This window comes from Columba livia, chromosome 10, assembly GCF_036013475.1.
Source record: "Columba livia isolate bColLiv1 breed racing homer chromosome 10, bColLiv1.pat.W.v2, whole genome shotgun sequence".
Taxonomy (NCBI): Eukaryota; Metazoa; Chordata; class Aves; order Columbiformes; family Columbidae; genus Columba; species Columba livia.
This window is the reverse complement of record NC_088611.1, coordinates 14831190-14857045: the sequence shown is the minus strand read 5'-3', so window position 1 is coordinate 14857045 and position 25856 is coordinate 14831190. Positions and strand designations below refer to the sequence as shown.

The following is a 25856-nucleotide window of genomic DNA, read 5'->3' as shown; positions in this document are numbered from 1 at the left end:
AACTGTGGGTCAACTAAAAAGAAGAGTGTGGCAAGAGCTTTGTGCATGCAGGACACTGAAAGAAGCATGAGGACTGGCACAGGTGCCCACAGGTCTCTGATGGGAGTCCTTGCTAAAATACAGAGAAGGACACGATAGCAGGTGAAGTCTGGGCTGTTTGAGGGAAAAGAGCCCATCGCACCAACTTACAGAACTTGCATCTTGGCCAGACCCCAGAAAGCCCCATCGGTCAATTTGCTTATGTTGTTGCGCTGGAGTTTCAGGACTTCCAAGCTGTCCAGTCCCTGGAATGTCAGGCCTTCAATCAGGCGGATGCGATTCCGGTTCAGCTCCCTAAAATCACCAAGGCCATACAAGTTTATTAAATCCCAGTCCTTTCTCACGAAATCATCTGTGCAGCACACAATGGGGACAGCAATGCCAACAGCTCCTCTGTCAACGGTTCCCAGGAGAGAGCAGAAGTTTGCCGGAAACTTTCAATCCCAGACTTAGCCAGGGAAGCCAGCTGGGTGTGATCCCTTAAATAAACTCACCCTGCGACAGACTCTCACTATAGAGAAATAAGAGAGACAGTCCGGCAGTTCCTCTTTATCCCTCCTCTCTCTGCATTTATTTTAAGCCATTTATCCTTTTCATCAGTTTTCACACTTCATCTTCTCTCAAGCAGAGACAGCATTTGAACCAATACAGTTAAAACATCAGCATTATTTCTCTTACAACCCATTGGTTTTACAGGACTTGTAATCACCCAGCAAAAATGTGCTCTCAAGTGGGTGCCGTAACTGTGAGCCCAGGAGAAAATGTTATGGCTAAGTTTGAAAGCAAAGCTTTCGGTTCCACTGACAAATTTCACATTGTTTCCTATTATAAGAAACTAATAAAGAGTGAAACAAGTTGTTTCCAATAACAAGGCAGTCTTAGTATTTTGTGTACACGAAGATCTCCAGCTTGGTTCATTGAATTTCTTCGCCGCCATCCCCCGGGTGGGGAAGGACTTCTAAATTTTGGGAATACCTTTTTTCTTAATAGCAACACGAACATCATCACAGCATGCTTTACCAACCCATGTCAGTCTTACGGATTGCTAGACCCTGACATACCAGGTGAAAACCCAGTTCCGCAAAGTCAGTGGAAAACTTCATCAACACAATGCACTAAAGCCAAAAATAGAGCTTTTAAAATGGATACATTTCTGCATACACAAGACTAATCTATGGCTAGTTCCCTGTTCGGCATTTGTGTTTAAGAAAATGGTAGAGGTTACAACATCAGAAGTTGTTTTGGAAAACGTGAGAAAGTCATAGAAACTTTAAGCTTACTTTTTCACTGCCTAAAAAATAATGTTGGACTTGCACTCCAGTGTAATTAAAGTCAAGTAAAGAATTTGAAAATGTTTGCAGGCCTAAAGAATCTGGCCTTACTGCACGTCTTAGGCTATTACTGCACTACGCTTTGCCAGAAAAAGAACTGTACACAAATTCTACGAGTCTCTATAACTTGCAATTCATTCATGTTTATCCATAGGGCTAAACAACCAGCTGTGAGACTGCCTTTCGGAGTACCAACTACTCCAACTTTCAGTGAAAACTGTGTTCCTAAACAGAAGGAGTTGACCCTCATTTTTATTACAGTTTTGCACATGATGCTGATGAACACAGTGGATTACAAGCTCTCAGTCAATGAGCAGTAACTTCCAACTGAGAGGCAACAGACTTTTGAGACACATGTGGTATTGTGTCACACCGTTCAGTTCCAAATTAGCTATAAATACTACGTGTGTGCAACCACAAATGCATACCCACTTCTTAGACACATCCTGGCTAATTTGTCTTTCAATCAAGAGGTTGTCACTTAGAGGTTTAAGATCCAAAAGCTTTTGTGGACTTCATGGTAACAAACGGGGGTTGACCTTTGCCTATCAAATTTGATGGAAAGACTGCAACGGGCCTCAGGCTGGGCCCTTTCTCCAACTGCAGCAGAAGGGAAAAGCTAAACCATCAGTACTACTGTTTTACACATAAAGCATATTTATAGCTGCAGATGTCTACGTGTCCCCATGCAGCTCCTGCCATGGGGACCACAGGCAGGACAACAATGATGTGTGTGTTAACTCACCTCAAGTGCTAATTTCTCTGCACAAATATCACCGCACAGTTTAACAGCTTTCCATCATTGCTTTTTTATTGCCACATAAAGATACCTGTGTGGTCTTGGAAAACTAACATGGTAGCTGAGTTCTATCACTTGAAATAAAAACATTTTCCAGATCTCTCTTGTGCCACAGATACCAGCAGCTTTCAAGGGAGTGGATTTGTCTTATACCGTCAAGTCCACAAGATGCTGATGACCGCTGCAGCATCCCTCCCTTCACACCTGATCAGAAGAATGGCCTGAAAAGCCAATAGTCACAAGACAAAAGGGACCCTCTCCCAGTGTGTTTTACTAGGTGCTGGCAGAGGACTACCACATAGCATATTCTAAGTTTTATAGATAGCAGGTGTGGAAGGGTGACACTTGGTGTGCATATCCTCAGGGATATTTTGTCTCCATAAAGTGTGGCTGAGCTTAATTAAAGTGCACATTTCTACTCACAGTTGTATTAGCCTGGGTAGCCTGAACGCCTTGACAGGAAGCTGAGTGATCCTGTTTTTACTCAGACGAAGCATTAGCAGGGACCGTGACAGACTATCAAAAGCACCAGGCTCCAGGGTGCTGATTCTGTTGCTCCCCAGGTAGCTGCAATAAATCACAGCAGAAAAATGAACAGTCCTGTCAGAAATCTCCTTTTATCAGCATTTAGTTGGTCTCCAGACAGGCTGGTGAAATTAGAGAGGTGACTTCAAATCAGTTGGATTTCTGGCTGTGCAAAGAGCACAGTGCCTTTCCCAGAGCCATGTGATGAATGTAAAGAAGTTCTGTGCAGTTCCCAAGAGCTCCTGGATACCCTCCTACTTCAGCAAAGCAACTGGGAGTGGGAGCCAAAAACTGGAGAATATTCTGGTGCAGGATGATGTTCCCCGTTTTTCCCTCAGCACCTGTCCCCAGGGCTCTTTCTTACTTGAACCACAGTCTCAGCCACAGAGGCTGTTTATACAGGACAACAGCAAACATCAGCCACAACACGACTGTCTTATATCCACTTAGAACCAGGGGGAGAAACTTAGGCACAAACTTTAACGCAAGCATTATCTATCTGCACCTTTTTGAAGGTACATAAAACATAGAATAGTTTTTGTTTCCCTGAACAGGCAAACATCTCTATTGAGAGGGTGTTACTCTGCTTAACCCCTGGTTTTCTTCAAATCACCAACGAGAGATTTCTGTTCTTAACATTCAGTAGCCACTTTTATTGACGAAATAGTCATTCTCCCTCCCCTTTTCCAGATGCACATGGGCTGATCTGGGAAGCAGCACATACACTTCCCAACAGGGAAGAGACACGGGTCTGCTGCAGACAGTTCTTCTGGCTTCTAGGTTTCCAGCTCTAAAGACACCCACACCTGAAGGATGCAGGATACCTCTTCTCTGTTGCAACATTCCCATGCCACACAATTAATAATCCGCTTTCTTTACAGATATATCAGAAACCAAAAAGAACTCAAAAAATAACCTGACAGCTGGGACAATGTGCTGCCTTCTGATTCTCTTTTGCACTTAAAATCCTGATGAATAACTCCATACTTTGTATGATTATTCTCTCTCTTTTCTTTTAAAGGTTTGAGGCCCTTCTCTCTGCTGTGGTAACTCAACAAAAGCTGTTCCCAACAAGAAAAACTCACAGCTCCTTTATGTGAAGTCCCTGTGGAAAGCAGCCGTTTCGGATTTCCGTGATGTCATTGAAACTCAGGTCCAACGTTTCCAGGGTAACGTAGGGCTTCAGTTGACTTGATTCAATGCTGCGGATCCTGTTGTGATGCCTGAAACAGTCAGGAGGAGAAATGGAGACAATTTAGTTCTCTTAAAAACACAGAATGAATCCCTGAGGCAGCAGCAGGCCCACAGGCTGGCCCCCGAGCTCATACGCTCTGACTTACGGTGCTGCTTCAACAACTGTCTGAGGAGGAAACCCACATCAGAGAGATCTTCCCTAATTCCCACTCTGTTCCTATGGTTAGACAGACTAGCTTACAGATATTTGTGAGCTTCCAGACACTTTTTTCTGGTATGGTACAAGACTCTTCCCTCTACAGAACCACTGTTTTCATTCACCAGTTTTCCTTCCAGTATTTTGGGGTCAGTCTCCTACAATCCCGCACTTTCAGAATGGATTTATTACATGCAATGACTGCAGGGTTGGATTTTAATCCTGCAGGCAAGGAGTGCTGATCGATGGTTTAAGCAATCTGCAAATGTTTTACACATAGGATGGGATTTTCAGAGCTGTCTGCAGGTAACAGATAAGTAAATATGAGCTCAGCAAATGTTATAAACCATTGTTTCCTTAATTCCTAAAGATCCTTCTGAAAAACCCCAGCTTTAGGCCATATTACAATGATTTGTAATGCAAAGAAATACTGTAAGAGAGCTCGTTTTTGCAAATGTTTCTTCACGTTTTGCTACCTTTATCCCACTGTGCAATTAGGACAATTCTGCCCAAGTGCTCTGCCCAAGCACCAGTTGCAGGATCAGACCCTAAAACAATCACCTGCATTTGCTGCCTCACCAGTACCAGCCTGAAGCATTCAATCTGATATTTTTCTTTAGAGAAGGCGCTACAAGATGTTCTTGTGGTTTCCACAGCTGTCAAACAGTTAAATACCTCTAGACCTCATTGGTACTCAACACGGTCTAACTAAAAATCACCCTAGTCCTTTCCTCTGACTCCTCTCTGGCCTGAATCAGTAGAGGGAACAGTAACCAATTAAATAAATACATTGCGCATTAGTCACCAGAAGCAGAGCACATGCCTGATGTGAATTTAGAGCAGTCACTGATATTACTGGCAGGGCTGCGAGTGAGGCACTCCAAACAGAGACGCTCCGCAGACACTTGAGAACTTGCTGAATAATAAGAGATAGTAGAGAGGGTTCAGACAAGTACTGTGCCTTAATCCGGCCGGCTACCCACTGAGTAACCAGCAGAGGAGACAGCAGCCAGTGAAAGCACTCCTGAATGCAAACCAGGACATCCCAGCTCTCCCGACAAAGCATCAGCTCTTTGAAACAAAACAAAAAACATCCAGATGAGCCAACCGCAGCCATCCAGGCACTGAGCTGAGGGGAGTCTAGGAGCCCGTCTTCTCCAGCCTCACCCCCCTTCCAGACTCTCACAGCAATTCAGACAAGACACTTGCAAACAAAACCTCACCCCCCAAAAAATACCAATAGCACATGGCAAGGGACCTGCTCCCTGCACTGTCATCTGCTCCTTTATCCTCCCTGTTAGTAAAACCAGATTGTTTCGCCACCACGTTTACTGGCACCTGTAACAGGAAGAGGGTAAAAACCACATTCCCAGAACCATTTGCTTTCTGGAGAGTCACCTTTAAAACAGCCAGCACAGGTTCTGACACTGGGGAAACATTTGCAAAACTGCTGCTTTGACTAAAGAGTTTAAATGCTACTTAATTAATTCAGTGCAGGATCACAGATCATTGAGGATAAATTTTATATCGCTACAGCGATATGCTGCTAATGTGATGCAAAAAGGCATCAGGAAAATCAAAGTAATTTTTCAAAACCACACAACTGGTTATTCCACGGGTTACGTGTACACAGGTCCCTGCAACCACAAACTCTATAAAAGGCAAATGATATGGCTACTATTCAAATAACCAATATTTATTTACAGCTAGGAATAAAGACTGAATTTTCACATCTACAGCACAGAGCGGAACAGAGCTTCAGTAAATTTATACTATAGTGAGACTAAAATACAGGAAAATTCACTATATTCAGATTTTTCTGGCCTCCATAAATTCAATATGTGGATGAGGGGGGTGTCTCTTCCCCAAAGACTAGTTTCTTTTGCAAGGAATTCAATTTAGGAGAATCTGCAAGTTCAAAAATTGCACTCCTTTTCCTCCTCAAAAGAAGAGAGTCCATTAAATGTGTGTGCAACCCTGATTCAGGAAAGTACCTCAACACAGACGTAAGCGAAAGCAAACCCCAAGCATGTTTTCTGGAGCTCTGCTGAAGCAGGGGCTGCGAGTTCAACTCTGATCTCATCCAGGCTGTGATGGCCGAGATGAATCTGGCTGTAAATTAACAGGAAATGAAGGCTTGTACAAATGAACGTGAAGAATCTATAAATTACCTGACAATCCCTGTGCAGGGCAGCTAAGTCTGCAAGGCAGTGAGAGCACAGAGTTTGGACATGAAGTGCTCTTCAGAAGCCAATGTTATTTTTCTGGAGTATTAATATTTCTGGGCTTTAGTTGCTCAATGTACATACAATCTGCCCGCCTGCCAGATCTCCCAGCATGTCCCAGAAGACAGACTTTAATAAGGCAAGAAAAGGACAGGAAAGAACTATTTTGTTTGAGCCACGTTCGCAGGTTCCAGGTGACTTCTGTCCATTTGCCTCTTGCTTTTCACGTGCTACAGCTGGCAGATTGGATAGATGAATTATTTCACACAGGAAAAAAACAGGCTCCTTTCTCTCCCTCTCTCTGTCTCCTTCAAACATGGGCTGACTCCAAATGTAACTCTCAGCTCCAAACACCATTCCCGGCCAGTCCCAGCTGGGGAATGTCAGACAGTTTGCTGCAAAGCACTGCACTTCAAACAAAACCAGCCAGGCCAACTTTTCCTATACACACCATGTGACATGAATGCAATATCGTCCAAACCTTTTACTAGCTTGATTACATTTTATTTTTCATTCTTTCAGTAAGAGCTGAAATGTGATTTAACCCTTCCTGTTGTTACTTGGATCCTCCCCACTTGCCTGTCTCCATTCCCCATCTCATCACCAGGGTGTTTTACACAAAAAAAGCCCAGTGACGTTATGACTTTGCCTCTCCTCTTTAGCAGTGACTGGAAAAGGGCTGGATTCTTCCCAATTAGCTCCTTAGTTTACACTTTGTTGGCTTCAAAGGTGACAGATCGGATTTTAGTACCAATTGCCAAAACCAGGCTTTAAAGCACAAATTATTGGTGCTTCCACAACCAATTTGCCTCCAAGTGTCTTTTCCTCTCCCCACTCCTTAGGTATCACAGCCTGGAAACAGCTTTCCCTGTTGCACTTCAGCCAGCGTTACCTCAAGAGTATATGATGACAGGGCTTCAATGTGAGATTGAGCAATTAGAGCCCGGAGCAGGAGCCAAGTCTCTTGGTTTCTATTCCCAGCTCTGGCACTGACTCATCTGCCTTGGGCAAGTTTCTTAACCCCTCTCTACCTGCAGTGTACCCGTGTGTATGGAAACGTGCTGCCGGACCAGGATGATGCAGAACTGCATTCGCCAAAAACTAAGAATTTGGAGTGAAAGCAGCTCAGGTGAAAAAGAAAACACAGAAAATAAGGACCCCATCCAAGTCCACTTGGATTTGCTCGTGAATAGGGCAGGATCTGGCTAAAACAGCTGAACTTCTCTGCTCACACCCAGCCTCATTCCCAGAGACACCCCATTTACAGCAAACAGAGACCCTGAACTGTAACATCTCAGCACCCAACGAAGGTAACAAAGTCAGCAGTGGATTATATTTATGGTGTGAGCTGTATACATGCAGCACTTGTTCAGCAACTGCTTTGCCCTCACCCCAGCATCAGCTGCAAACAGAGAGAGCTGAGGGAATGCACCCTCTGGCCACTACTGCTGAACCCGCCTGCACCCCTGGTCAACACCCCGAGGTACCACAGCCCCTGAGCCCTTGTACTTTGCACCACTCTTGAATAGACCCTTCAGGATTACAGGAGATTTGGATTAACCTCCAGCCATGTCTTTGCTAAACCCAGCCCTTGAGGACCATGTCAGGAGGCCAACACGAGCTCTGTGCTCCTCCGGGCTGCTGCGAGACAGAAAAACAAGCAAAATGTTCCAGTGAAGCCAAAGCGTGTTTGGGTTTGCTCTAAGCCAGGAGGGAGACGAAGGGGGTGGCAGGAAAACAACAGGTGGCCCACAGTCAAAAGCTTGCAGCATTTCCAGGAATCTCAGCTTGTATTTTAGAGGTAAAGTTACACTTTAATCCCGGTGGGTTTCCTCGTTCGAAGCGTCTTTGTGAATATTTATTTGATAAATAGGTTGTGAAACATTTTCCACTAGACCTAATAGGAGAAAAATTCACCTTCCCCTTTGCAGCAAGCCTGTGCTGTGGAGAACACTAATCGGTTTAATTTAGACCGTGGCTTCAAACTACTTGTGTGAAATCGATGCAGAGAGCAACGCAAACACACTCCTTTGTTGTCCGAGCCACATTCACTTCCCCTCAGCAGCTGCCCATTAGAACGCTGACAGCGGAAAATCAAAGCAAGCAGACCCTCAGATGGGAATGTACGAGGGGCTTTGGTTGGACTGATTTAAATACAATCAGCAGAAAACCTCCTGGTTTAGACAAAGCTTGAATTAAGATGCCTTGGCCGCTGGGAGCCTGCAGCGCAAATGTTTGGTGTGAAGTGCGGCTAAAGGCAGGGAGAAGTCACACGCTCGGCCTTCATGTCGTGTCGGCTTACAGAGCTGGCCGGGCTCGCGAAAGAAATAAAGAAAGCCCTAATACAGCAAACCTATTAAACCAACACCTGTTATAAGCATCAAAAATAAAAGCAAGCTTCAAAAGAGAGGCTCCGCACTTCGGGTAGGGTTCTATTAATATACGAGCACTTTTTTGAAATTAACATATGAGGGAGATCACAAGAGTAGAAATAGAGAGATTAAAAAGTTCAGGGTTTGGTTAATATTTCCATACTGGGAAAGTATTGGAGAAACCAAATACTAGGGCCAGAAAGAGTTATGGGGTTCGCTACTAAAGGACAGGCAAGGTTTGGTGTCAGAGACAGGCCATGCAAAGAGAGCAAGATCAAAGAACTGTAACAGGAGATGGATCACATATACACTGTGACTAACCCATGCCTGGAATTACCTGCCCCCCTCCTCCTCCTCAGTTCAGAGAAGATGGAGATCTAATATTGATCCTTCCAGAAACACTACAGAAGATTCAAGACATGGGTTTCTACAACTCCCACCTTAGACGATCTGCCATCTGATTTTAGCCCATTACTTGCCACACACACAAAACATTTTAAAAAAAATCATAATTTCAGAGTGAAATGCAATGCCTGAGCAATTTTCCTGACAAGGATGAAGGAGAACTGATAATGTGGAAGATGTCTGTGTTTACAACAGCAGCAACACAAATGTTTCTGTTTGTTCTGGTGGGGGTATTAAAATTAACAATTGAAGGTGTGTCCCGAGTGCTTCTTGTTAATGTATGGAGACAAGAAAAGAGGAGAATATGATGGGGAGCTGGACATCAGCTTTGACTCAAAATTCATGCAGTTTATCAATGCACAACTTCTTGCGTGATTTTAACGTTTAACTAATAAAAACTTTTTTGTTTCCAAAGACTTGACTTGCTTCTGCTGTACTGGAGTAGTGAAACATCTCTGCAGCCAAAGATGAAGTGAACACACAGGTGACACACTGGAAATCCACAGGACATCATCCCCATGTACAAGACCTTCCCAGAAAGGCTGAACTGCCCACAGCAGTTTCATGCTTCCCAAGTGCTCTGAGCAAACCCCAGTAGCTGTCTGACACTTCGCACTATCATGTCAGCCTGGCCAGGATAATCCAAGAGGCTCAAGATTTTGTATCATTATAAAAATGTATATTTTTATCCAACACAACATGTGCCGTATTTGCTTACGGGAGCAGCCCCGCTGTCCTTTGAGAGCAAGGCTGCACGGGTTACTGTCCGGGCAGGAAACAAGGATGCAGGGAAGCTGCCCCCACTTTTCTCAGATGCTCTGAATCACTCCTTCCCTGAGGAATCCTGGCGGGTTCCCAGGCTGCCGCAGATACAGCTCTGTTTGTTCAGGTGCCGGCTGCACACACCAGAGCAGAGCAGTGGCAGGCCAAGCAGCCACTGCATTTTAGGGTCAGCCACAAAAAAACCCAGAAAACCGAACAGCAACAACAACAGAAAAACCCCACAAACACCCCAGCAAGCTAAAAACTCTACAGAACGAAAACACATCATCCAAAGATCCCATCCCCCCCCCCAAAAAAAAAAAACAAAACACCTCTGTGTAATTTTTCCAGGTATCCTACTTTTTCCTTAAAGGTTTACGTGCTCTGCCTGAGTCTGTATGAGAGCATCTTCCCTCTCCCTAGTATTGCGTCAGAAGAAAGCCTTTCTAAGATACAGCAAACATCATCTGCAATCATTTTACACTGTTTTAATTTAAAACTATCATACGTAAGTGTAAAGTAAGAAGAGGCTGGCAGCGCTAGTCTAACTTTATCAAACCATGGCAGAAAGTCCACAGACATCTTCCCATCTGCTATACATCAGCTTCAAAACTGATGTATTTCAGAGGGCTTTCATTTATGAGGTTACGTTCTTGCCTTGTGTTGGTGGGTTAGGATCGACAAGCATGAAGCAAACCACCCATAGCTGTACACAGGCTGGGACAGACAGGGGGATCAAGAAAAAGTATCTTTATTTTTTTTCCTTTTTTTTTTTTTTTTAAAGCAGAGAAAAACAAACAAACAACAAAACACACAACCCACACAACAAAACACACAAATACAACCTTCCACAGTGATGTGGCTGCATTTCTGTTCCACGCCACGGACATGGTGAGAGGAGGAGATGGGAATTGTTCATTCACACCTTCGGACCTGCGAGCAGCAGCCACTTGCAGTCAAGCCAGTGATACTGCAAGGGCTGGGTTACGACCTCCTTATTCCCCCAAGCTAACTATTACTCACACAAATAGTTCCACTGTAGTCAACAGGACTATTCATGTGAGACCAGCGTGACACAAGGGCTATGCATTCGCTATCTATTACAGCCTATTCTGTGGTCACCCACAGGACCAAGCTCCTCTGCCCCTCACATTGCCGGACTGCAACCATCAACCCTGGTGCGGTCCCAGTGTGGCCTCAGAGCATCCTCGGGCCCTGGTACCTGAACACAGGCAGACGTTATCATCCTCCCAGGAACACTCTCGTAGCTCTTTCATGAGGCAGCCCCATGGATAAGAGTTAGGCAGAGATCAAGTACACCAGGAGCTGGCTTTCAGAGCAGCTGGACATGACCAATGGCCTGGATTTGATGAACATTCATGAAGGGCTTTTGTTTGGTTCAGTATGAACTGCACAAGGGAAAACTTTTCTTCTAATGTAACCAAAAATGCTACATCCAGCAAGACACATATTCTCTTAAGATATTTCTGCACTAGAAATCTTTTTGTAAACTTTGACTTGTTAGAGGACCTTATGCTGTGTGTTAGATGCAAGTGATGTAACTTTTAAAAGCCTTCTCCCTCTACTTTGATCTCACTAGACTTCTTTGACTCGACCATTTGATTTCGGGTCCTTTTTGCAATACACAACTTCCTAAGCCTTTGCCATTGAGTCTCACTAGTAGAGTAAAACGTGTGGGACAGGCAGCATTAGAAGTTAGTCATCTTTAAAAGGGAGGCTGACTTATCTCCTCAGCAAATTACACAACCTGTTATGACATCAAAGCAAATTAAGATTCCTGAAGACAAGCCAGTCTCTATTATGGGCACAGTCCCCCCATCAGCAACAGGGTGGATCCAAAAGGACCAGAGTTTCTGTTCTCTTCTGGTTACACTGGATGTTTCATGAGGACCGTACTCCCCAGAGGCTTTTTAAATGACGTATTCACAAAGAGCACAGATCCATTAAAAAGGCTGTGCAAAGCATCTTTTATTGTGTGTCACAGCCTCTCTGTAAGTAGCTTTCCTCAACTTTTATGAACTCAATACCAGAGCACATCTTTGGCTCCCTGGGTGCAGCTCTACCTCAAAATATCTCAGCAATTAGCTTCAGAGTGACTGTGTGCATCCCTCAGCGGGATGATGCACCTGCAAGGGTCAGGGCCAGGGATCTTCAGCAAGGGCTGCCCAACTTGTAATACAGTTTGGTCAGTAGTTCTCTGGCACAAGGGAACGAGCGCATCTCTAAGTCACCAAGTGTAATCAATGCTGATTTTGAAACAGCCCATTTATGAACACTCATATCTGTTCTAGTCTTTCACCCATGTCTCCTCCAGCTCTCAGTCCAAACCACTGCTTGTCACCCTCCATCTTCTCACATATCCTAACCCCAGTCTGGAGAAAGCACTGAGAAAGGCTGCAAAGGCGAGAAGAGGCCTTGCTGAGTGCTGAACTCTAAGGAAGAGAATTGTCCTATGGGAAGAGAAGGAAGAAAGTCATATCAGTTAAATGGCAGTTTTCATACTAGAACGCAGGAAACCATGTGGCTCTTCACCAGGGGTCATGGGGCTCAGCAGAGCCTCTTCAAAGGAAGGGCTGCATCAGTATTTGAAAAGAGTCATTCAGTTGCTGGCAGATGACAGTCAGGTCAGTGTTTTATGCTCTACATCTTGTATCTTTGGTCTGCTACTCTTGTTGCACCATTGGTTTTTCCTCATCCTTTTACCTTGAGGGCTTTCTTCTGCTGCTGATACATGCCAGCCAAACTCAATTTTCTAACACAAATTAAATGCACAAGACAGTCCTCAAAGCTGAGAAAAAGAGTCCAGCTTTACCGCTGCTGGTTTGCTGCTCTGACAAGTTCCTGCTCTCCACAGCCCCACACTTGCACAGCACCCAGTGCAAGCAGCCACTCCATGCCACACACACGCTCATCACTGCTCTCAGAGATAAATCAGGTTTGTGATGAGGAGGAACAGACACAAGCATCAGATACAGCCCAGATGTCAGTTTAAAGAGCCCAGAGCAGAGGCTGGAACAACTACCATGTCCCACTCCTGAGCAGGGACAGCAGCTTCTTCTCATTTTCATCGCTGGTAAGTTTTGTGCTTCTAATCAACAAGAGCAGCGTTTTCATTTGAAAGCCAGTAGGGTCCAGGATCACAAGGCATGTAGGCATTTTTATCCTTAAATCCTGATGCTGATTTTAGTTTCTCTTTGTGCAATAAATGATCAAAGTAAAGAAGATCCACCACAGTCTAGTGAGTGCATGTGTTTTGTGGGTGGCTTTGTTTTGCTTTTGTCTCTCTGCAGGAGTGAGAAGGGGAAAATACACAAGTGGAGAAGCAATTTAAGTGCAAACCAAATGTAATGACTCTGCCCATGATGCTGGGACATTAATCCAAACTGTAATTACAAGCAGACTTCTTGATAGCACGCACTGTTTGTGCCTGAAAACCCATGATGTGACACAGGGGCTTTCCCACCTTTGACAGAAACACAATGATAGCAGGTGGATTTAACCACACAAGAGCTCTGTGACCCTGATACTAATGTAAATAAAGGACAATATGTCTAGTCTCCAAACTGAATTCTCTACGTCTCACAGAACTTGCAGCAGAAGTTGCTAAAAACTTGCCCCTTGAAGAAGGCAGCAGTTGGAGAAACACATTTGTGACTGGTCAGTCAAACTCCTGTTAACACTTCAGAGCTGTAGATAGGCTGGCTGGTTAGTCTGTTCCAACATGACACACACTTGTGCTCTGTTGAAAGGGCTTATCTGTCCTGTCAGCAAGGTGGCCAGAACAGGGACAGCCTCTAGGCAGGCTTGGTGAGCTCTGCTCAGCTGAGACTGCTCAGCCTGCAACAAGGAATAACTCCTGCATGGAAAAGCAATAGTCAAGTTAGCAAAGAAAATAGCTCTTCTTAACACATCAAGGCAGCCTATTAATAAAGCACATGGAGTAGGAAGGATGGCTTTGGGAAACTGCAGAACAAGGTGTCAAAAGATCCAGGGAATAGAAAATTTGAGCTGTGAAGTAGAACTGCTATTGTGTTAAACCAGGCTGGTGTAAAACACTATCTGCTGAAGCTGAAGAGCAAATCTTATAAAATCAGTGGTAAGTGTTTACCACTACTTAGCCAATAAGTTCTTCAGGCTTCTTTAGTAAGACCATTTACTTCTTCAGTTCCTCTTATTTTGAAAAACAAACAAAACAAAACCAACACAACAGCTGTCTCAATAATATAATCTGGGAAAAAACAAAAACGACCAAAAAACCCTCCACAAACAAAACACACACACACAAAACCAGAACAAAACCCAAACACATTTTCAATAAGACCACCAAAAGGTATTTCTTTTCCAGTGCACCTGAAGAATTACAGAAAATCCAAGCCATTTGACCTGGTTGTTTATGCTCATTACCCCTCCATTCAGCAACTGTTTCCATGCAGTATATAGATTGGACAGCGAGCCATTTAGATTCTTTCTTTTGCACTCAACTCTAACCCTTCCCCTCTCCCCAGCTTTTCTCTGCTCAGATCTGACCACTAAAACAGTTGCCTCTTCACTCAAATGCCCCTGAGTTCTGTTTCATTTTCCAGCTGCCCTTTGCTTTTTTCCCTGATGTGCAATTGAACATTAAATGGTTTGACAGGCAAAACATGTACTCACCCAACCACTTACTCCCAATCAATATTCACGCGGAATTCCTGTTAACAAGCAAGAGTTATGCGCACACTTGGAAGGGAGCGCGGCCTCTTAAGTGATCACTTCATCTAAAGGTTTGACTGATTACTTTCTCATCTACCTAAACCAGGGATCACATTTTCCACGCCGCACACCCCCAGCAGGGTTGATTTTGCAATAATAAGATCATAGCGTTTGACATTATCTCTAGTGCTCATCTCTACAATTAACTGGGGAATTTAACATGGGTTAAAAAAAAACAGAAAATCCAGCAGATAGCCAGCTTTTGTTCAGTTAAGCGAGCTTCCTAGACATTTATTTTGCTAATCTTTTCCAACCTAGACATAGCAGGATCATATTTTATCTAGTATTTCTCTACTCTGAATTACATACAATTTCTAATTATGCTAGTGGAAGCAATGATGGAAGTGCTAAGCATTATATGGAGCAGAAGGTAAATGGTAAAACTGGTATTTTACTCACTGGGCTTTGAACCACACGGGCAGGATTGACACCTCTGCTGAAACAGTTTAGCCTTGTTGCATGCAGAGGAGCTAAAAGACACTGCCTGTTCTCAAGCCTTCCAGGATGCTTGACGGTAAACAAAATGGAGAGACTTTTTTTAAAGTGCTTTATGGCAGCATACTTCAAAAAAATAAAAATCACAGTTCTACCCCCAGCCCTGTTCTTACTCCTTGCCAGGCATCTATTTGATGCTCTGAGCAAGCACCACTGGTCTAAGAACCAGGATAAACTGACAACTGATGATGAGGACTGACTGGGCAACCTCAGTAGGAAGAAAGCACAGAAACACTAACACATACTGATAGTTTCCTGATTTTGCGCAATTTTGTTACAAAACTGAATCATCCAAGAGTTCAGAGATAAAAAACGGGTAGAGAATTCTATCCAAAAAATAATTTAACTTGCTTTTACTGCTGTTGCAACTCTGCTTTTACTCATCCCTGAGCAAACCAAATTGCCATTACTAGCAATTTTTAGGCAGGAAGCTCCAATATGCTAAAAAACTTTCAACTCAGCAAGTTATTTATGTTTGAAACCTGCTCAGCCTGTGAAGACTAACAAAGGAATTGCTTTTGTAGACATGTGCTTTATTTGCCATATGCCATTAAATGAGACAGTCAATCTACCATAGATATTAATAGTAGCAAGTTTGGGCTATTCTAAGGCTCAAATATGAAGCTATTTTTCATATTGACCTTAACAAAAGATCATGGTCACAAATGACCCTAACAACTAATCTTAGGCTCGATCTGCAGAGGGACAACTTGGAAACCATCTTGTGCATTATACACAACAAGCACCTGCCCTCGGACAATGCACTAGAAAATGCTTTACGTTCATGAGTTACATCTGCCCTGGGTAACACCTGCTCTGCAGCTCCGAGGGAGCAGGACTATCCAAACACAAAGACATTTGGTCCTGGGGTGTCATGAATATGTGGAACACACACAAGATACTGGTCCAGTATTCCAACTCCTAATCTCATGCTCCAGCCCAAAAGACCACTTGTGTGAGTTCTGGAGGAAGGAGAGGACACTAAACTGGCACGGCCTGCTAAGCAGCATGCAAATGTCACAGCAGACCTGGCTCAGCTCAAAGCAACTCTGTACTTGCAGAAGAAGCTGCCACAGCTGCACAAAATGGTTATCCTCTCCAGTAAAGACATTAAAAAGTAGCCTCAAGGAGTAACTGCTATTCCACGAGCTGCCATCAACATGTACCATCTTTTTCCTCTAGCCAGTTTTACACTGCTCTGTATGTGCCCAGATTGCTTTCTGACGCTCTTCTGTTGAGTCTGAGGACTATGCTTCACTGCTGCTGCTTTTCTAGAACAAACGATTACTCAGCTCCCCTGGAACAGCCTCAGATCCTTTGCCATTTCCATGTGCTCACATTATATCTGAAAGCTCATAGAGGACATGCAAGTGATTAGAACAGTTCCAACAGCCCAAACAAGAAGTCAAAACAACGTCTCTTCTGGTGCTTGGGAGCACATGATTAACGAGAATTTCCTCCACTGGGAAGGTTCTTGCAGTCTTTGGCCTCAAAAATTAGCAGACTTTACACACCAGAGCCTTACTACGAACTCTGAATGAAACAAACAGGAGAGGTGGGCTTAAGAATATCTTATGCCTGTACATACTGAACCACCCAACTGCCAGCAATCTTTTTATTCACTTTTCCACATCAATATATTCACATTAAAAAATAGAAGCTGACTGGTGTAACCTGTACCAAATCCTCAGAAAGCAACTCTCCAGCCTCTGAGGGGAATCGCCTGAGTAAGCACTAGAGAATTGGTCCCTGTAGACATTACACCACATAAGAACTGATGCAAGCAGGGGCTGGGGGTGAGTCTGCTCCCACTGGTCCATCTACACCTGCGTTTACAACTTTGCCTTACTTACCAGAGAAAGTTTTCTTTGTGCAAGTGATGATGCAGCGTGGCAGGCAGTGTGGTTTTCTGAGCTGCCAAAGACACGTCCTGCACACAAGCAGAGCCTGACTTCACCCGAACCCCGCACACGGCTGCAGCTGAGTCATCTGGATTTTGTGCTTATGAGTGCAAAAGCGCTTGCTGTGACCCAGATGGAATTAACAGAGTATTCTCCTTATTTCTAATTGTTAGATCATCCTTTTTTTAACTCCAGCAAAGATGACTTGCAGACTAAGTCTCTTGGGGGTCGAGGCAGTTGTTTTGTTTGTACAGCAATTAGCACAGCTGGATCCCAGGCCACAAATGGCCTCCAAGGCCACATCTATACCATCGTGTTAGCTCAGACCTCAATTCTTCATTTAAGCCCAAACTTCCCAGCTATCAACACCGCCTACACAGAGGTTTATACTCTGGCCTAGTCAGGAACACGAAGTGAGCTCACGCCTCATGTAGAGACCAGCTCAGGCTTTGAGCTCTTTCTTCTACAAGGGGTCACCAAGAGAGGCTGCCATGGGCAGGAACTGGTGCTGCAGTTTTCTGGATACTCAGCTGGGCCTTCACCATCTGAACTTGAAAAAGGAAGACAAACTAGAGTCACATTTCAACATCACCATCCTAGCTCCTGGAAAAAGTTGGCTAAAAGTTTCAGCTAACATCAAGAAACTTTTGTCTGGGGTGAAAGCAAAGAACCTAATGGTCCACATGGGTCTTCAGAAAGAGGTTCTGACACCATCAGTGAAGCAGTGCAAACAGCACTGAAGTAATAGTTGCTAACAGTTGCTTTCCCAAGCATTGCCTAAGAAAGCGTGAGGCAACAGCTCTAGGAAGAGGATCAATAGTATGATCCCAATTTTGCCACATTAGGGATCTCCAAGACCAGTCAACTCTAATCCAGTACAGAGGTCTAATGATACACAATGAAAATTAAAGCCAAAGTCAGACAAGCAACAAAGGTCACATTATTAACAATGTAACTAATTTAGCCAGCATTATACTCAAATCCCCAACACTTCAGAGAAGTTCTCCAAGAAACCATGCAACTCTAATGGAAATATTACTCCTGATACAGAAATTACTGGCTGCAGTTTTTGACCTGTCTTGCCCAAGGCAGCTGGATGAAATACCACAGAGTATCCTCCTTTTTTAAGGGCCACGCTGCCCCAATCGGCATCTCACCAGTCCCTTCCACCAGACCTAACAAGTTTCATCACTTCCTATTCTCTGTGTATTCAGTCTTCAAATTTTACATGATATATTTTGCCTGTGGCACAGTAGATCACTTACCCTCCTCCTACTAGCCCTCTCTGTTTAATTACAGTTTAATGCGAATTGATCTTTACATTAATGAGCCTGTAAAGAAGATTGATTTTCTTCAAGAGACTTTTATGCTCAGTTTGGCAGCAGAGTAGTCCTATTGATTTCACTTTCCTCAGTAAATACGCTGCAGAATGTCGCTGCATCCTCTGTGAATCCGCTAATCCTATTTCACACTCTTTTGCTCCAAAAACCCCTATTCTGGTTTCCTTGTTATCTGTGCTTATTAAGAGCAAGAACATGGGGCCAAAGCATCTCAGACAGCTTTGACTGTTGCTAACATACAGCTGACAGCCGCAGGTCACTATCCCCTTTATTCCTAAATGGTTGTGGGCTTAAAAGCAGTGAAAGACTTAGTGAAAGAAATGAAAGTGATTTTTAAGTGTTTGATCTGTTAACTTCCTTAATTCCTATCCAGCTAAGAACACAGCACAGCGTGCTCTGTTTACCACACTTGCTGCAGAGATCTGGTCAGCAGGCTGAGCCTTACAGCTGTGTAACAGCCTGTGTCCGTGTCCCTGCATCGGTGCTGCTGACTGAATCAGCCTGGCCGCCCTGGAGCCTCTCCACTCAAGTTAGAAGCTGGACATAAACAGACTCAGTTCCACTGCAAATAAATGGCTTCTTCCACCCTCCACTTCTCCACCAGCCCAGGTAACAGAGTCTGAGAACCTACAGAGTTAACAGGCTTGAGCCGCAGCAGAACATTGGGAAGGGAAACCCTCAGCCAAGAGCATGTCAGAGAAAACATCCTGCCATCAACTCCCAAACGTCCATGTCTAGGAACTGTAGCTAAATTACAAATGCTGTGAGAATTTCAGGCAAGATTCTCCTCTCAGTTGCTCCGATGTAATTTCGGAATGAGTCCAGATTCAGACTCTCCCCCTCCCAGCTGAATTTCCTGGCTTTTGTTTGCATTAACAGATGTTTGCATTTAATGTCTGTCTTTATTTGGTAACCCGTACATAGATTATTTTTCCCTTCTGTTCTATTAAAAGCCTTATCAAGTCCCTTATGTTTGCTCTTGTCAAGATGAATGACTTTGGCAGTATTTTCAACGTGCAAGGCAAACAAACTGACTCTTCAAGGAATAATTAAACTGAACTAAACTTCACGGCAGTGTATTAGGGCACAGAATGTTTGATACATATGCTATGCTTGCATCCATCTGCAGCTTGAAATATCCAAAGATTTGCAGAAAGCCTTGAGAATTCTCTCTCCAACAGATTCCCACATGCTTACACATACATGACTGGCCCACAGTCCACACGCATGTGGGGTCAAGAGAGTTTTAGGTGTTGGAGACAGTTATGGGAAACCCTGAAATAGGGAATGCAAAGCAATCCAGCTCATTCAGAATCCTTTACGGAAAATCTGAGCTTGGCAGATTTCTTTCTCCCAGCACTAAAAGAAGAGAAAGTCTCTTCCCCAATTTAGGAAGAGTAGGAGATGAAGTAACTCATTCAAAAGAGCTGTTTAGAGTGACATATATACAACTCTTGCTTTTATAATACATTCAACAGCCCTTTGGAAATACTTAACCACATGCAATACACAAAACCTACTTCAGAGGTTTGTGAGGTAAACACACTTCACACATTTCTAAACACTGGAAAAAAAAATAAAAAAGGAAATGTATTTATTTTTCTTTAGCAGTAAGAATACACTGTAACACTATATACTTAAACATAAACCAGTTTCTCAGTACACAGTCTTCATTATGAGTCTTCACCCTCGGTTTAGTTTGGCAGCCTCCCCAATAATTACTTCACAGATTTGAAGGCCAGAAGAAACCAGTATGACCATATAATCCAATTCCTTACATCACACCAGGCCAAAGAACTTTACGGAACAACTTGTGTATCAAGCCCATTAACCTGGAGTTGAACTAAAGGACCGTCTTTTAGGAAGCCATCCAATTGATTTAAAGAATCCCAAGGCTGGAGAAAGCCTCACTTCCTCAGCAAATCATTCCAATGTGAGTTAGTCAGCAACATCGATTAAAGCAGGTACTTTAAAACATCTTTCAGATTATTTTTACCTCTGATAAAAATTAAAAGGAAATGCGGGGCGGGGGAAGTGGCATTCTTTGAAACAAGCTAAACAAAGAGATCCTTCTTGCAGAGGTATGACAGCAGCATTACAAATCCTGCTATCAGAGTTATTTATGTGTAGCAGCTGAGGAAAGCAATACAGATTTCTGGAAAGTGATCCTAAGCAGGTCTGTTTAGAATACCGTCCTTTTATCATCTGGCTTTGTACCTTCCCCTTCCTTCTGCACCACTCTGAAATTTCAGAGGAGCTGTAAATCTCCTGCCTTCCACCAGCCATTATTCCTCCTTTCCAAACTGCTTGTTTTGTTTCAGGAATTAAAAAAAACAAAAACAAAGCTCCAGCAATTCGATCCTTTGCCAATGGCTAAATTAACAGCAAAAATAACAAGAGCTTGTGAAACTCAGATCATTTATAGACACTGTGAGAAAGAAAAGCTGATTTGAGGGACCTAAAACTACATGCTGCATGGTAAATTGTATGTAAGCTTTTGACCCATAAATCAGAGTATTTTGAATCCAAGCGCATAACGCCCTGAGTAAGCTGAGTTCAAGTGGCAGGCAGATGGCCTCTCGAGTCAGCGGATCGTGCCTTAAACAAGGGACACGCTGCTCGGAGGGAGTTACTGTCCCTCTCTGCAGCCAGCAGCCCCCAGATCACACATCCAGACTTCACATGTGGTCACACAAGCAGGGAGGGTCTGCGGGAGGAGGCAGAAATCAAACGAGATGGTTTCACACCAACTGCGTGTGACACATTTGACAGGTCTGATAACTGCTGAGACACAAGCCACCTCCTCCACCCGGGAGGTGAAGTGGTTACTTAGGCATTTTACAGAGAGACTTGCTAGATCCAGCACTGATGACAGCAGAGGAGCACTTTACTTTTCATAAGCTCTGCCAGAACATGGTATACCCAAGAACCAGATCAAAGGTGCCATATCTCAAACAAAAGCTAAACTCACTTCACGCCAGGAGTGAGATATGGACACCGATTAGAAGCTAAAAATCTCTAAACTGAATTAAAACAGTAAGGGAGTTCTTCTGCTTTGCATATTTTAACACTGCCTAATGGAAGAGCAGGAACACTGCCAGTTCATTTCACTCAATTCTGTCCTTGATTTAAGTAATAGGAATTTACTTTTAGTCAAGAGATAAAGGTTGTCTTGGCATAAGTTGGAACCTTTTGTGCATGAGAGGTGGTATGGACACTGCAGGGACACACACTAGAAGCCTTCACTTGAGCTGCTCAAGTGCTTTGCTGGAGTCTGTATCAACTATAACCACTTCCCCTTCCTGGGAACTTGGGAGGTGTCATGCATACCTCAGCAAAATTCCTTCTTGGTGTGCATTACAAGCAGACACATGCAAAATTAATTTTAGAAATACATACTCTTAAGACACTAAGAAGTCTGATATTATAATGTCTTTATTCCCTTCAGCAGCATCCCCAACCCACGTTCCTTGGTGGCAGGTACACAAGTGCTCTCAGGTGTCCAACACTTCTGCAGGCACCTAAACTGCCAAAGTCAGGAACTTCAAAGCTTCTGCAGATCTAGCCTTGCACTCATCAAGCACTCTCAGAAAAAAAAGTTGAAAGAGACCCTAAAAACAGGTCTGGAATGAGTTCCCTGAAAGATTAAGATGTGCATAGTCTCTGGCTTTAAAAGAAAAAATTATCAGAGCAGGGCCAGGAGAAAAAAAAAAAGAAAAATCAAGCACAATATATGAACAATAAAGTTATATACTCCTTTAATAGCGCAAGTATGACATAATCGTTGAAACCCAAAGGCAGATGACAAAAAAAACTTTACTCAATGTGCAGCTAACTTGTAGAGTTTACTGACATAAGTTACCACTGATCATAAGCACAACATTAATCAAGCCCACCATCATGCAAATTGCACAACTGCAGAAGATGTTTCTTAATTAAGGTGCCAACAAGCCTGCAGTCTGGAGAGTCAGCAGAAGCAGGTGTGACACACATGAAACTCTGGGTCAGTAGCAGCCAAACCCATCCCACAAACAGCTCAAGCTCAAAAGCCAAAAGATGCAACAGCGACTTACAGGTGGAGGGAGCGGACACTGGCAGCAGCGGGTCCCAGGGAGGGAATGGTGGTCAGCTCATTGTTGTTCAGTCGCCTGCAAGAAACAGAAAGTAATTGTTGAAGCAAGCAGCCTACAACCAAGCGTGTGGGAGCAGGGGACAGCCATGGCGCTTCCTCATCCATCCCTCTACAATTCTTTGGGATCACTGACATTCTGGTGGAGGCCTCCATCCCAAGGGAGATGTTTCTCTCTGACAGTCCCTCCTTATCCTCCCAACCCTTAATAAATCACAGACCACCATAACTGGTTCCACAGTATCACCTCCATAAAAGCAAGGCTCTTCTCCTTCTTCCACCCACTCTCTTAAGCAAAGTCAAGCACCACTGAAGAAGGCGCTGTGCCACAGCCCTCTATCAGCCTCAATTTCCAGAGTTATCAGGGAGTGGAGCCTGATAGAAGACTGTTTGCACCCGCTGCTGCCTAAGGACAACAAATTTAACCCCCTCCCCAAGCGACAGCCCCAACTTGCCCCTCCATGCCAGGCCAGGGTGCCAAGGCAGCAGGGAATGGCAGCCTTAGGCCTCCTCTCCACACCAGACTAAGATCTGAAAATCCTGCAAGGGCAGCCAGCACCGCACACAAAGAACTGGTGCTGAGCACAGTAATGCCACCAAAAACAGGTGACCTGCTCCAGTCGGCCAGGGAGAACCGTGGAGCCCCCCGGGGCTAATGGCAATTGCAGATGGGCCCTGCTCCTGGAAATGCCAGTGCAGAAATGTCCCCCTCAATGGCCTAATGTTTGAAGTGTTTTTCTGACTGAAAACAGATCCTCGCCATGTGACCGGCTCTTCCTTGGTTTAAAGAGCCCCTGTTTGTATGGTGAATTAGTCAATTAATTACTCTAACAGTCGCTTGTCTGGCTGCTTGAAAATTACCTAATTTCTTAGCCATCTTGCCCACTCCCCCACCGCATGCTGAAGCAATTAAAGCCGAGCCAGGCAGCACATGGCAGCTCCCTGGGACCCCCCAGCCGCCTCCATCAGCCATTGCTTGGGGCAGAGCCTCGCTGGGTCTCTCTCCACCACCGCCTGCTTCTAAACTATTCCCCTGCTGTAGGGGCTCTGCAAGATCTTAAAAAGATCACAATTCAGGTGTGAGAAGAAGAGGACCCCACATCAAGCAGGGGAGCACAGCTCAGGTGTGCTTAGCCACGGGCACAAGTTGGGGCAATCCTATTTTATTTTTTTTCCTATTTAAAACTATTTTTGGCAGGTGGGAGAGGGCAGCAACGCATCCATTCCAGAACTTCCTTCTAACTCCTTCGAGAGCAGGCAAGATATTTGATTTCATGAGGAGTTCCAGGCACTGCTGGGATAAAAGCCTTCCTCAGCCTCAGCTCTACCTCTGACATTATACCCGTACCTTAAAATGTACAAGGAAAAAGCCAGATGCATTGCAATTCAGCAAGGAGCTCCACTTTGCAGCTAAAAGCTCACTGCTGCTCCTATTATAGCAAGGTCTAGACCTTTCAAAGGTACAAAGCAAGCGAGAAAGTGTATTAAAATGCCTATATTTGTGCCATGTTTCCATTAACATCCAACTGAACATCTTTTTGAAAGGCACTGGAGAGAAGGATAATTAGGCCCACCCTCCACTAGCCTGGGTCAGCTCTGGTTAAGTGGCTCTGACACAGACTGGCATCCAACAACTGGTCAAACCCTCCTCTGACATAAGTGTGATTTTCGTGTATCAGTCTCCTGTCAGGTCAGCAGTCAGTCAGAAGTGCTTCTGCCACTTCATTTTCTCTCTTGGCTCACAGGCACCAGTCGTTGACAAAGAAGAGAAAGCCAAGCTTGGTGTTTGTCTGAGACTTCCCTCTCCTTTTGCCCTTCACCCAGGTAAAGCAAACAAAAATAATAGCAAAAAAATATCCCCAAAACAGAAGAGTCAGGCTCAACAAATTTCAACTTTCAGCCTCCTTTCTCCTCCCCAGCCCTCACCTTTGACAATACAAACCTGCTGCCTCTGGATGCTAAGGCAGAGGAGGAGGGGGGCCACCCATATAAAATATTTACGGTCCGGTTGCCAGGCTGGTGTCAAGCTGAAATGGAGCCTGCTCAAAAATAGCACAGCTCTCCAGAGCTTTCAGTGAAAGGCACTTTAGAAAATAAAAGGTGAGTTGTTTGGAGAGGAATTTTAGCACAGTTACTACTTCTCTGTTACAAGAGAGCCTGGAAAACCTGAGAGCTGTGCAAGCACCACTTTCATGGATCCCATGATCCACATGGCCTGAGGAAACCCCAGGAAGGACCAAGGGCCTACCCCACAGCAGCACCCGCCATCCCACCCTTTCAACCGCAGCACAAGAATGGATGAACCCCAGAAGGGTCACCAAAGGGGACGAGAGAAAACACAGGTGTCCTGAAGGAGGAAAGCAATGTCACAGTCGAGCCCCTTCCACCTGAGCATCCATCAGCACAATGCTACTTATTTCAGAGCATGTGGGATCATGGGGTTTCACATCACTTTGAGCTACTAAATTTCATCCCACACAGACTTAAAGCTTTCAAGGTAAAAAAGCTTCTTAAAAAAAAACCAAACAACTGCCTAAACCCAGTGAACATGAAAAACTGTAGGGTAAATACAGCTATTATTTTATTGCTTTCTTAGCAAAGCAAACAGAGCATCCAAGATAATCTATTCAGTTTAAATCTTTTGGTTCACAGAGATTTTCTTGAAATTAAGGGAAAACAAAGTTTTTTTACAATATACCACAGTGATTATTCACATAGAGACACACAAAGAGCTTTGAGCCTCATCTGCAGTGCTCAGGAACCACAGGCATAGCGTCTGAAACACCATGGGAGGCTTTGGGTCGTATCAATGCATCTATTATTTGGGGCAATCTCTTTCCCTGAGGCTGACTTGGTTTGCCCAGCACAGTGTGCACAGCAAAACACTGACTTGCTCTCAAGACATGCCACAGCATGATGCTTATTTCATGAATGTTTGCAGAGTGCTTAAAAAAAACCCACCCAACCCTTACAAAGGAGATGCTCTAGCAGTATAGATGTGGTTCTCTTTGTGAAATGCAGTTTATTTCAGTGGTCTGTGGTTTAGCTGTTATTCAAAAGCAACCAAGATTGGTAGATAGGGCTTTTAATAAGCTTCTCCCTCACACTTTCCAGAGCCTGCCTTCCAGGCTCAGCTCCAGACCTCTGCCTCCCTTCCAGTCTCCCATTTCTGGTTGCTCCCTTTCCCTCCTACTCACTCCTCTGCTCTCTCCCTTTTCCTTAACCCTGCCTTTCTGACACAGCAAGCAGCTCTTATCTACACCATTACTCTGTGAGTGGCATTACTTACCTCCCCTGAACCCTCACAACTTTTTTTTAGCAGCTGACTGTTCCGTGCAGGGCTTGTCCTGCTCTCGACACGTGCAGCACT

The 25856-nt window shown here is 44.2% G+C and overlaps 1 protein-coding gene across 3 annotated transcripts in view; it reads right to left on the bottom strand.

The window, feature by feature from the left end:
* LRIG1 (leucine rich repeats and immunoglobulin like domains 1) overlaps nt 1–25856 on the bottom strand; it is a 91697-nt gene that overhangs the window by 28954 nt on the left and 36887 nt on the right. For all 3 annotated transcript variants that reach the window (XM_065075470.1, XM_065075471.1, XM_065075473.1), the window contains exons 3-6: nt 22431–22505; nt 3780–3917; nt 2593–2736; nt 190–333 (exon numbers count right to left, since the gene is read on the bottom strand). In XM_065075470.1, the coding sequence (XP_064931542.1) occupies nt 190–333; nt 2593–2736; nt 3780–3917; nt 22431–22505 (501 nt within the window). The remainder of the gene's footprint in view (nt 1–189; nt 334–2592; nt 2737–3779; nt 3918–22430; nt 22506–25856) is intronic.